This window comes from Antrostomus carolinensis, unplaced genomic scaffold (assembly GCF_000700745.2).
Source record: "Antrostomus carolinensis isolate BGI_N321 unplaced genomic scaffold, ASM70074v2 scaffold7588, whole genome shotgun sequence".
In the NCBI taxonomy this organism is placed as follows: Eukaryota; Metazoa; Chordata; class Aves; order Caprimulgiformes; family Caprimulgidae; genus Antrostomus; species Antrostomus carolinensis.
The window spans coordinates 28,503-42,060 of record NW_010334961.1 but is presented as its reverse complement, the minus strand read 5'-3'; the positions used below and the strand labels follow the sequence as shown (position 1 = coordinate 42,060).

At 38.9% G+C, this 13,558-nt stretch overlaps 1 protein-coding gene across 1 annotated transcript in view; it reads left to right on the top strand.

The window, feature by feature from the left end:
- The window catches only part of TNIP3 (TNFAIP3 interacting protein 3), a 49,796-nt gene that overhangs the window by 31,726 nt on the left and 4,512 nt on the right, over positions 1-13,558 (top strand). The window contains exons 9-12 of the mRNA XM_029086583.1: positions 4,034-4,150; positions 6,583-6,708; positions 8,821-8,979; positions 12,373-12,433. Coding sequence (XP_028942416.1) covers positions 4,034-4,150; positions 6,583-6,708; positions 8,821-8,979; positions 12,373-12,433 — 463 coding nt within the window. The remainder of the gene's footprint in view (positions 1-4,033; positions 4,151-6,582; positions 6,709-8,820; positions 8,980-12,372; positions 12,434-13,558) is intronic.

Here is a 13,558-nt window from a genome sequence, read left to right as displayed (position 1 = left end):
TTTCCCTATAGCTAGAGGGCAATTTTATTTTCACTAGAGGACAGTTTAGCTAAGCTGACCCAGCTCTTTTAGTCTTTTAAAATATAACTATGCCTGCTAATATGCATGATTTTTCATCTCAGTCATCTCAAGCTGCTTAGTTGCCAGTTTCTAGAAGATAATACTACTTGTTTCTAAGTACATTGACCTTTTTACTTTTGGCTTTATCCAACTTTGATCCGGTCATCCCAAGTGCCCAAAGTATAGAGCCTGATCTGATCCTACTTTGGTGTCTGCAGCATGGAAGTGATGTTGCAATGCCATAATAGTTTGCAATACTATATCCCAAGATTGTTGGCTTGTCTGTGACTGTTTCCTTGTTCCCCATATAGTTCAAGTACAAGCCAGATTTCTGACTTACGATTTCATAACTTTGCTGCAGCGGCATCTCAGTTGTTGTTTAAACATAGACTAATAAACTCTAATGTATTTCTCCTGATAAGAAAGTCTGGTTTTTTTGAAAGACATCAGGTTAAAGAAGGCTTTACTTAATCCCATTTCTCATTAATATAAAGCAGTTCTCTTCAAAATTTCCTCCCAAGCCTAACACACTCTTGAGGTTAGATTAAGAGGTTTCTAGGTGCCTGGACCACTGAGCATTTTTGTAGCTTTGGAAACCAAGGTAGTTATTTTTCAGTCATACAGTTAATTTTTGATGTTGAAAAATTTAGTAAACCTCTATGCTGATTGTTTTGTAATTTCAGGTTTCAGTTCTCGGTACTTCTGAATGAATGTCATTAGACACCACATTGAGTTAAGCTCAGTTTAACTCAGTGAGCTGTGTTCTTTCTCATTGGTACATCTTCCTTGCTGTTAGCCATCCTGTCACTGCCACAGTGTTCTACATTCTCCTCCTTATTGGAAATACTGTGTTTTGAATTCTTTCTTGTACTCATTTTTAGAGTGAAAAAATGATATTTTCTAGTTACAAGTGTATATTTTATAGTTTAATTTCTTTTGCAACATACGGCCCAGTATGACTATCCCTCTTACCCTAGACTTTTATCTAAAAACTACCAGAAGTGTAGCTTTTGTTGGGATTAAATCCTTTCACCAGTCCCTAAAGGCATTTTGGTTTTTCTTCTCGACATTATTCATCTAGCTGTCCATTGAACATTTTCCTATACAATTATTTTTTTTCAGCTTCCTTGAGATAAGATTTTCTGGGAGGTAGGGGACTGGTTTGGTTGGTTGGGTTTTTTTGTACATTCACTTCTAATGAAGTAGGAGTAGCCAAATTATCTGAAAAAATTGCATACAGGACCAATTATAGAAGGTGCCTAGAAGTTCTTTGTCAGTTCTCAGATTTGCTAATTTGAAATTGTAAATCTTAGTTACATATTTGAAATACCTTATTTACTTTTAATTTCAAGAGTCTCATGATCATTTTATTCATGGTTGCTTTCTAAAACAAGTGAAGAGTAGTATCTTAATTTCTTCCATAAATGACTCTAAAACAGCCCCACCTTTTGTCAGTTCAGAGTGATAGGAGTTTTGAAAGAAAATTATGCCAGTTATATCTTTGAGTATTAGTTTTAGTAGTGTTTAGTCTCCATTTTATACTTGGGAACACAAATGTCCTACAATAACATCATTCTCAATAATTTGCTGTTGGTCTAATAGCAACATTACAAAATTTTACTTCTTTCCCTGCCCCATACCTAGCACTTCTCAGAATGTCTATTACAATCTTTCCTCAAAGATTTTGATCTCTATTTAGTATGACCCTAAACTAATTCAGCTTTATTCACGCTGAAGTTCTTACTTTATTTGAAATTAGAAAATAGGATCTCTCAGTATTGCTTCCAAATGTGGTTTAAAAAAAATCCTCACCTTATTTTTTTTCTACTGTTAACCTTTTGAAGGTTGAATTTTCTGGATTTTTCTATTTTTTTCTTCCATAAATCTGAGACGTAGAACCTCCTCAAAAAAACCTTGAATAACCAAAAAAAAAAAGAAAAAAGAATACATCTATATGATGATACAATTCTAGGAAGTGAGCTGCAAGAAAAATAGTCATAAAGACATTTGTTCAAGAATGAGGAGAACTGTCAACAGCTTATAAATGTACATACTTCAATTGTAAAAGTTCATTACCATTTGGCAACACCAGGATGGCCATGATCAGCAAGATGTGTCCTAGTGAAGGAGTTTTAACAATAGACAGAGCCATATAAAAAGTAGGTGCAGCAGATGACTGGGAAAATAGTATGTTGTGAAGGAAGCAGGATACTTGGTTATCTTTGAATTAGGGCAACTGAAGAATTTTCTTTTGAGGGTGGTCAAATATTAGAAGAGGTTGCCTGGAGAGGCCATGAAATCACCTTTCTTGGAGGTGCTCAATACTCAGTTGACAGGCCTTGAGCAACCTGACCTCCCTGCCGTGGTTCTGAGCAGGGACTTGAACCTCCAGAAGTCCCCTACCACCCAAATGAGTCTTGTGATTCTGTGGTTGTCAGCAAGATTGAGATATATCCCACAGAGGGAAGAAACACATTTCACACGTCACATTTCACTGCTCAACAAAGCACACACCTGGGAAAGGATCTGGGTTGCAGTCAGCCAGGGAACGCATCATGTGTACTGTGATATTGTCAGACTTCACTGACTCTTGCTGCTTCTGGTCATCCATGCCTAATCTAAACACCATTGTGGAACTTGTTTTTATTATTTGCTTTATTATTTGTGCAGAGCACTGCAATGTCATAGCCTAAAAGGGATCAGCGGTGGCTCAAAGGGGCAAAAGGAGGTTTAATCAGTGAGCTATCTGTATCTTCATCCTCCCATGTTTGTTCAACCTTATTTTTATATTGCCATGGCACGCAAACTTTGCTGCTATTATACCAGTTTATCTTCTGCACAGTTCCTAGGGACAGTAGCTCATCAGATAAAAAGGCTCCCTTTTCTCTGCTGTGCTCTCCATGGAAAGTGATTTTTTTGTTTGTTTGTTTTGATAATTAATACTAATCCTTGGTTACTTTAGATACTGGTTCTTCTGCTTGACCATTTCTCCCTCTGCCTCTTCCCTCTCCAAATTATCTTCCCTCCTTCCCTTACGGCATGAATGGAGTGTGGCCATCAAGGGAGAGCTGGGCATCATTAGCAGGAATTGAACTTTCTAAAGTGGGTAAATTTAGCTGAGTCTGTATCTTATGTGAGAGACATTAAAAAGTGCTGAATGATGAGTATTTGTGTAACAGGAAAAAGAAAAAAAATATATTTAAGTGTAGTGTGTGGTTATAGACAGAGAGGGGTAAGAGTGATTTAAAAATTATTCCAGTCCAAAGGAGAGCTGTGTAATACTGTTAAAAAATAAACAAAATCTGTAAAGAACTATGGAAAAATTTGACTGAAAAATATAGAGTAGGAGTGTTACCAGTGTAGTGTGTGTATTCATAACTCCCTCTAGTGACAAGCTACAGAGACTACGTAACTTACTCTCAACTGGGTGGTTTACTTCAGTTTCAGTTGAAGAAATTTGTACTCTTAGTGCAAAAAATTGTTTCAGTTGGACTTTACTGTAGTCACATTTTTAGGCCATCTTTGAATATTGCTTTTATGTTCTTGGGGGTTTTTGTTTGCTTCGTTTTGACCTCAGCTGAGTTTAGACTCCTGTCTTTGTTTGCCCAGATTCTGACTTACACAGGGAAATAGTGTTTATGAATGAGATTTACAGCTGTGATTTCCATAGGTAAATGTGCGTTATAGTCATAGGTAAAAACACAGTCCCCTAAATGACACTGTCTCAAATTCATGGATCTAGTGTGGGCACTTTGAAAATTTGGACCTAGTCATGGATTTATGTTATTCATGGGGTTTATATCCAGTGTATAGAATTTAAGCCACTGCAAGTGAAGGGAAAACCCCCACAAGTCTGTGACTCACTCTAATCTGTTTGTTTAGAGAGCAAACATCTTAATGATTTATTTTTTTTTAATTTTATTTTTTTATGTAGTGAATCTCTGTTTAGTAATTTTGCTTTTTGACGATGCAGGCCCTTCTGGATGCATTGAAAAAGCAGCACTCACCTGTTCTTGGGACTCTTTCACAGAAGAGTGACATGAAAATCCTGGAGGATATGAGAACCCAACTTGAAGTTCTCAAACAGCAGGTGAGAACAGCTGGAAGTAAGCCTGGATGGATTTCATACAGCATAATTTAGCCCTCTCTCCCAAGAATTGTGCCTGGTAGACTTGCTATGTAGAGCTGTTGAAAGGAAGAACAAGTTTAGCTGTAGCCCATTCAAATGGTGTTTCCTAAGATGCCATCATCCAGAGCAGTGTCCACGAAATGAAGCCGAGTCCTTGCAAAGGACTGGAGCAAGGCCTTGTGTAGGACTCAAAGCAGCAGAATAGCTCTCCTGACTCTTGGAGAGGTCCTGCCAGCTCTCTGCTAGGGGCAGAATTTCATCCAGAGGGAATGCTAAATTTCATGAGTTACTGATTGTGTCTTCTGCTCCTTTTTTCTTAGAAGTTGAAAGTGTAGTGTATTATCTAAGAATCCTAGTCTTGGAAAACTAGAGTGTTGACATTGCAGTTTTTCAAAGTGTGAGGCAAAACATTTGCATCCGTAACCTGCATACCAATCACTGTAGAGAATAAAGACTAAAAAAAATATGTATATTTGAGCAATTCAAGTGCTTTGTGCACTCTTTTTCATTCCATGTGAAAGAATCTATGTAAAAACATTGATTCTGTTCAGATAATTTTGCACATCCTGGATAGTGTTAGGGTTAGCGTTATTGACACACAAATGGATGTGATCAGAATGGGTATTTTATTCAGTGGAAATAAAATACTTGTTTCTGTCACGTTTGACAGCAGTGCCAGATTTTGCTCTCTAATATAATGCTTGCCACATGCTGGAGAATAAAATCCTGTACTTGATTGTACAGTAATGAGTTATTTCGTTCTACACAATAAAATAGAGTAAACCAATTTTTTTCAGAATTCTCATGGGGTATCCATTTTATGAATGTCTTTTTCTAGTTGTATAAATCAGTACAGTGAGTCCAGACTTCCTTCTGCACAAAATGGAGCAGAAGGCTTTAACTGACTCTTGAGACAAACAGTAAAGTGACAGAGTCTCACCAGAGCTTGGCTGTCATCAGCTCATCCCTGACCACGACAGAAGAGATGAAGGCATTCATTCCTTAGGAGGTGTTCCCCTCTTTCTCAGGGCACCAGAATATATGGCAAAACTGTGACAAAGTTGTTCCCTTGCAGCTTCAGTAGATTGTACAGCTGGTGAGTGGGAGGGAGGTGGGACAGCAGAGAAGGAATCGGGACAGAACAAGTGAGGAAATATTGAGGAGAGAAGCGTGTAGATGGGTACAAGAGACCTAGATTTCTGCAAGCCTCTGCTTCGGAGAGTCAGGGGCATGCTATGCTTCCTCCAGGCACAGGCTGTGGAGCTGAGTCCCCATGTGGCCACACAGAAAGCCTTTGTTCCTTTTACACAGTGTTATTCAGGAAGGGGGTTATATCTAGTGGGGGACCACTGAGTCTGAGAAAAACCTTGCAAAAATTAGCTGCAACAGGCAAGTCATGAAAATAATTTATAGAGCCCTGTGTTGACTTTTTTTCCTTCCCTTGAGGTATTAACATTTCTTTAGTCCTCCCGTGAAGTCATAGTGCTACTGCCAGCAAAAAGAACACTGGATCTGTACAACGGGCTGGGCATGAACCACAGCAAGCAAGTTCTTTGGAAATAAACTGTGAGCGGGCTTTAGTGACCAACCAAGAGACCATGAAAGGACTTCTGGAAGTTCTAGTGGTGGTTCCCACCTTAATGTGCTTTTGCTGTTATTTGTCAGCAGAAGTGCCACCAACTTCCAGCTTCTTACCAGGCGGATGCCTGCCCATTAGCTGAAGAATTAAGCCAGTCAGCTTAACACCAGTTAATTTACAAATTTGTGTGAAGCTCCAGACAACTATGAAAAGATGTAAAGTAAAGCAGGCTCAAGGCCAGTGGTATGCAGTGGGCTATAAAAAGGCAGGACGTTATTTGATGATAGTGGCTCATCTTTAGGTTGGATAAGGTGATAACATTCTGTCAGACTGCATGCTAGAAGTCATTTTTTTGTGCTATGCCAGCTAACTGCTTGCATCTGAGATACAGAGAGAGGTTAAAAGTGCTCACAATTGACGAGAAAACTGGAAAAGTTAGTAAAATGTTTGTCCTGCTACTGTGTATCCCTTAAAAAAAAAAAATCTATGTCTTTAGTATTTGCTATCTTATTTATAATATTGAAAACTGGTATCCGCCAGTCAGCCTTTAAACTACGAAGGTCTACGAGTACTAAAGCTGGGGACTGTTTCACCTGACAGGTGCCCTTGGAGAACAGCAATTGCTTGTCATTTTGTGTTGGTCATAAAAAAGGTGAGGGACACTTTTGGTTGCAGGATTGTAAAGAGGAGGGGGTCCCTTTGGAAGGTACTCTGCTGTTTGGTCAGTGTTTAAAAAGCAACCAGATAACAAAGTGAATGAAAATTTCCATTGTGGCTCTGCTGAAATTCACATGCTTGGTCATAATGATTGCAGGTACAGATATATGAAGAAGACTTCAAAAAGGAGAGATCTGACAGAGAAAGACTTAATGAGGAGAAGGAAGCATTGCAGAAAATTAATGAGAGATTACAGTCTCAACTGAATCAACTAAACTCTCAGGTATGAGTCAAAAGAAAGTTACCATTGCCAGAACATGTGTACTTTATTTTTATTTTCTCACTTTCCACACAACCCAAGGCTTTCTGGCTTCCATTAATTGACATTGGATTTTATATGAGGTCACCATCTGGGATGAAATCATTCTGAAGTAATGCAGTAAGAAGATGAGAAATGATTAGAGATTACTTCGAAATTAAGTAGATGAAGGGAGTATTTATTGCAAGAATTCTTCAAACATACCTTAAAATGGAGCGGGGGAAACAAAAAACAAATCCAGCGGCCTGTTGATTGTTTCACTGGCACTTGATAAGAGTTGAAACATCAAACCAACTTTTGAAATAAAAAGCTTCTGTAATTAATCCTGACCTCTGCAGTGGAATTACAGAGTAATGTTAATATCACTGAGGAAAAAAATTGTCTCCATCCAAATTAACTGAGCAGCTGCTGCAATAATTTTTTGTTGCAACATCCTTTTTATCTCTTCATAGTAGTGTCAGGATTCTGTTCACAACCATTCAGGAAGCCATAGTAAAATCATGGCAGGCAACACTCTGAGCTTTCTCAATCCACATTTAAAAATGAGGAAATTTTGAGGTTTCCTGTCTTGACAAAATTGTGCAATGTTTTAAAAGAATGGCTGATTACCAAAATGTTCTGTGATGATTTATTATCCTCCTCAACATTGTTGTGAAACAGAAACTTCAGTATTGGCTTATTCTTAACCAACCCATACATCAATACTAGTAGGGTCTCGCAATAGCATCAGAGGCAAGGTGCTGTCAAGCACCCCTCAAACTCATAGGCCTCAGCGAGAGTGGATGGCAGGTTGGGTGTCCTGGCTGATGCTGGGCACTACTGCAGTAAGGCCCCAGAGTTGTCAGTGCTTTTGTGGGTACTTAGAAGCATTTCATGCAAGTGTAAAAATAGCAATGCTAGAGGGAATGCCATGATTTGCCACTCAGGGCATCCCAGGCATATAGAAAGACCTTGAAGAAATTTGTTAGCGTTGCATGCAATAACTTTCAAGTATATTTCCCCCACCCACCAGCCCACTACCTAGGTGGTTCAATAAGGTAAAGAAATTTATTTTTGTAGGAGACTGAGTACTCAGAGATCTCCTTTCTATATGTTTTTGCATTGTCTGGAGGCTGCAAAAGACAATTTCTTGCACAACCTGAACCATTCAAGAGTCACCAGTGACAGTGAAGAAGGGGGCTATGAATGGGGCTAAAAGGCCTTTCCCACTCCTCCCCAGCTGCTCTGGACCAGGAGAAATCCCAAAAGCACTGCATGTGTACAACATACCCAAAGGGCTGTACAGGTGCTGTGTGATGTGTGTGTGCAACTCAACTGTCCCTGCATTGCATTGACAGTTTGCACTAGAGGTCATCTTGTTTGTCCCTTCCTGCCTTGGGATTTGATTAAACAGAGCTTGTGAAAGATTTTAAACGTCAGATGAACCATATAGAATATTTATTAGTTCGTTTTCTTAAGTGAAATTACTTAGTTGTGACTCACAGAATAGAATCATAGAATGCTAATCATCCTATTCATAGAATCATAGAATCACAGAATGGTTTGGGTTGGAAGGGACCTTAAAGATCATCTAGTTCCAGCCCCCCTGCCTCCTTGCTCTGTCTTTAGGCAAATTTCTGTTGACTCTGCTGGGACACAGAGGGCCTAAGAAAAGACAGACCCAAATCTTGAGGCCATCAACTTTGGTCCTTTACCAAATTTATTTATTTTTCTTGTTCTGCAAGTGCCTATCAATGTAGTTCTGCTTCAAACTATTGAAAGCTACTTGTATGTAATGAAAATCTTTCTTGAATAAGAAAACACCCAGAAATGCGCTTGCCATATCTTGAAACCAATATTTTCTCACATAAAAAGTCTCAAGACTCTGGAGTGGCACAAGTCAGCTTTCTTGAATAATTTTTAAATCATGAACAGCCTGAAGGGTCTGAACGAGCAGCGTCACGGCATCTCATCATGCTGTGAGAGAAGGCTTTCTCCCTGTTGCTTTTTACTCATGAATTTGTAGGTGGACGTTCTGTTTGTCATCATATCCCACTGCTAATGCATTCCTTTTTGCTTTTCTTATTTTTTTGACAGACAAAAGACCTCCCAGTACAGTCTGAGAGGCCCAGTTACCCACCTCCCCTCTTCCTGTCACCATGCATTAATTATGGGAGTTGTGGGTTGGTTCTTCACTATCAAGATCCTCGAGTACATCCAGCATCTCGCAGGGCCCATGAGCAGCAAGATCATTCAGTAAGGTTCCCACTGTCTCCCATTTCACAAGGGCACTGATTTCCTCACATCATAGTGACCACAGGAGAATGATAAGTTGCTATCACAGTGCCATTCTCACCAGGAACTAAATCTGTTGTTTCCCAGTTTGTCATTGGTTCCAGATCAAGATTTTGTACTGGTTTTAGAATTAGCCCTAGGTCTGGAACACCCTTCCTAATCTCTGCACAGTCTCTTTTCCCTTACTGTCTGCCTCAAAATGCTGATTTTTCTCTTGTTAGTAGTGTTGTTTTCTTCCTTGCTGTTCCAGTGTCTTCAGTACTGAATTGCACAGGCACTGAACTGTCACGTGCAAATCAAAGTATAACCAACAGAAATCTGTGCACAAAGAGGAAAAATTGCAGCAATTTAAATATATGGTTGATGAGTTATACTTTAAGTATATATTTTAAATTTACTTTGGCAAATACTATTTATCTACAATACCACTAAAAAGAAAAAGAGGATTATTATAGAATTGTTTCCAATGATACTGGTGGTTATTCCTTAATTAAAAAAATAATGTTGTTTGATTAAACTCTTGCTGATTTCTTAGATTAATTTGTTTCCACAACACATATTCAGAGCCCTTTCTTGCTATATAGTTACCCAAATTCATAACTATGGATCTGCTCTCTGGAGCCCAGTTCTGGGCCTTCAACATAAATGACAGTAACAAAAATGAGAATGTAGCTGTGGTCAGCATTATTCTGGTCTCTTCCCTCTATTTGGTCTAAGAAGCTTGTTGACTAATATGTTTTATTTCTGTGTCTTACACTGGATGTTTCTTTCTCTGATCCTGTCTTTGGAAAATTACTTTCCTTCTTCTTCACTTCTGCCTTCTGTATTCATAGGCAATTTAACTGGCCTGCCACCAGGCAATACTGCTGTAGCCAGACTGCACAATCCCAGGTTCCTTGTACACCTTCTGAGGCAGGCAGACAAGCTATTGGCAGGATTCATAACGCTGCTATTAAATTGTGAGCAGGAAATCCCAGATACTGTTGCTTATACCCAGTAGTATCTTCCTTCTGGTATGCTGCTGTGAAACAGGATTATGTGAGGAATAAGGTTCTACTGAGGGTGAGACACTCTGGCTGTGAATGCTTTTTACACAAGCAAGCCTGTGTATTGCAAAAAAAATGAAATTTAAAAAAAATAAATCTGCAGAAGTGGAAGTTATATTTGAGTGTGGGTAACACTATGGGAAATTTGCCTTTTTTTCCTGACACACAACAGGATCCTGTCTTCCTCAGCATGAAGAATAGCTTTACACTGGGGAAGGTTATGTGAGGGGGAATTACCTATTTCAAGGAAAATACTGCTTCAAGGAAAGGTATTTTTGAAGTGCTTTGGGTTATCTAAGTGGGGTATGCTTGTTCAAATCCAGTGAGAATGCATTTAAACATGGTAAATGTTCTTTTAAATACGCAATATCTGTTTCTGGCTATAAAGCTGTCACGTATGGAAAGATGCTCATTATTTGAGAAATTATAGCTGAATTTTTGCAAAACACACATAAGGCTTTCAGAGTGTAGAAATACAACGGAAAAGCTGTGGTCAAACAAGTCATTTCTGTGCTTCAAGAGTGTGCTTATCTGCCTATTTATCAGAGTTGGAAGTATTGCAGAATGTTTTTCACTGCAATTTGGACACTGTCCCAGATTATTTTGGCTCTTCTCCCTGAACTTTCATCATCTGGGTTTCTAATACTGCGAGGGATCACTGGGTTTACAACTTTGCCATTTCTGCCTGAGCACTGGGGTCAGTTTGACTGGTTGCTTTTTAACTCCCAGTTTCATTCTGAGTTTTCTTTGAAATTCTTTGCCTGAGTGCAGCGTTGCTGCTCTGAGCTTTTGATACCTCCCTGAGCAATTTGTTTAGCAATGAAGAAAGGTGTTAGAATTTAATGAGTGTCCCGAGTTAACATACGTAATCCTGTGTGTTTAGTCTGTGCTTTTGCTTTTTCATTCTTTTTATATCTTGCACCTTTTTGTTCCTCTTTACATTGTTAGTAGAAACATTTTGTTTAGTCTGATGTGAAATACACCTCTTGTTTCTGAAATTCATTCAAGTTTGCATGGTGTAAGTATGTATGAGAGAGAAGAGTAAATCGGAGAATGAAAAATTCAACAGAAACTCAAAAAAGCAATGCAAATAAATGTATTTTGAGCTACCAGTGGAAAAACTACCTGTACTTAAAGCAAAGCAGACTCTTGCTTTGTATTAAAGCCTATTTTGTTTGCCCATGAGCACAGAATTGGTTAATAATTCCTGTGGATGGTACAATTTAAGTGAAAATAAGATAGCTTCTTTTTTCCTGACAGTGTATGAGAGCGATTACTGCTGTGTAACTATGAATGACAGCTTACATAAAAGTTAAATCTGGTTTTTGTATCTACAGCTTCATCCTGCCATCTTAATTTAGGCAAAGCTTCTTTAGAAGTCTATGACATTTCTTCCCTCCAAGTTGAAATCTGTAAGAGTTTCCTTGGGACTCCTCAGGATTTTGTCAGAGTAATTTATGCAAAACAAGAATTATTTTCCCAGTGTAACAAATTTGATGCAGGAATTTGACAAGCTTGCATGTACTACTTAAACCAGACAGGCAACTTAATACAGCTTCAACTGAAACGTCTGGTCCCAAAATTGTTTTCTCTAATGGTAACTTGCTACTCATTTGCCACGGTGTGTGGTATAAACTATAAGACAATATTTCTTTCTTCCAGGATTTCCCTGGACAAAACTATGTTTGCATGGACATAACCTTCTCAATACTTCCTCTTATAAGAAAGACGGGAATTTTTCCCATCCCACAGTGTTTTCAATAAGTTATTTGATAACAGCTAATGTTATACTAACACTAATGCTAACCTGTGGGGAAGGGAGGAAGGGAGAGAACTTTATTAAATAGGTTATTCCTGTCACACTGAAACATGTTACAGATGTTACATGTATTCAAAGTGTTACATTCAGCTTCACCTGTCAGGTCGATGGGTACCAAGATTCTCTGGAGTTCTTTAGTACAGAGAATGTGATGCTTGCTAGTATCTTGTGGTACACTTTATTCCTTAGCCCTTTTAAAACCTGATTTGTTTCTGCTAATGTTTCTTTTGATTTGTGGGATCTAGAAAAGTTTACACCAATTTTCTAATGAGTGCAGCATCTAAACCACACGTCATAAAAAAGGAAGCAAGCTGAAAGACTCCATCAGTGGAAATATAAAGCTAAATATAAGATTATTTTGTAAACTACTTCTGTATGACTAATAAAAAACTTCACAGTGCAATTATATTTTTATCATGTTGCTATTCTTTTGTTTGAAGTGTCTATGAAGTCCATATTGCTGTAATAATGTTTTATTGTTCTGTGCAGCCAGACTATCAGTGGTATGTTCCTGACCAGTTTCCGCCAGATGTGCAGCACAAGGCAAATGGTAAGACAACAGCTGTACAGAGGATATTTTAAATGTAGGGTTTTTTTAATGGGGGCCTTTGAGGGATGTAGAGTAAACTTTCCTGTTTATCTGTTGAGTGCTTATGTGACAGCTTGGTCTCAGAGAGCCCAGGTTGGTGTATGTGCAACACAGGTGAGGCTTCTAATGTAGTACCACCTACATTACAGCTTTCAGCTTTGTTGCAATTCATAAAGTGTCTCTATTACATGTTATAGGATCACACATTTGCCTCATTAAACACCTAGTAACAGTCCTAAAGAAAATATATCCACAGAGTTGTCCTTAGAGCTTCTGTTGCTCCAGCTAAGACTAAATTTAATGATGTGCCAAACCTGGGGGCCAAGATGGGGCAGATTTTAGAAGTCCTTGGTACTGAAGCACAGCCTTTAGAATGTTGTTTCACCTTAAAGGTAAAATGCCCATTGCTGTTCTTGATCTGCTCTGATAGTTCAAGGTGCCAGGTCTGAAAATAAAACCATGTAAATGGACAAAGTTAATTAGTTGCCGAAGTGTTAGTGCAAACTATCTTTTGGAAACCAGGGGAAGTATTTAGTATTTGCACCTGGATTTGAAATCATGCCAGGTTCATGGGTGTGTCAAAGTACTGGTTTCAGACCACTCAAAAGATGGATGCCAGAGCACAAGGAAGAAAGGATGTAGTTCTTCCTGGGTAGGAATCCACCCCTCCGGTGGATTCTCCTTCAGAATCTCCTCTAAACCAACCCTTTTCTCTCAAAAGTGGTGGAGAATTATGGCACCTGAAATTTTGTGGTTTGCTCTGTTCTCATGTCTTGTGGCCCTTTTGTAGAGATACCATCTCAGATGAATGATACGTCATCCTCTTCTGCAGAAGGACCAGCTAAGTTTGCTGGTGTGCACTGCAGGAGCGTGTGTGCTTCATGTGTCTGCCATTTCATGGTGTGAGTGGGCACCATATGAGGGGGCAGGGATTCGTCACCAAAAGTTGTTTTGTAACATCTAGAAGAAGATGGCTACAGGGGAACTAATCTGTTATTTTTTTGTCATCCACATTTGCACAGAAGAGAGGGCAGGGTGGGAATGTAGCTCACCAAAATGGAGGATGAGCTTCCCATAATTACGTGA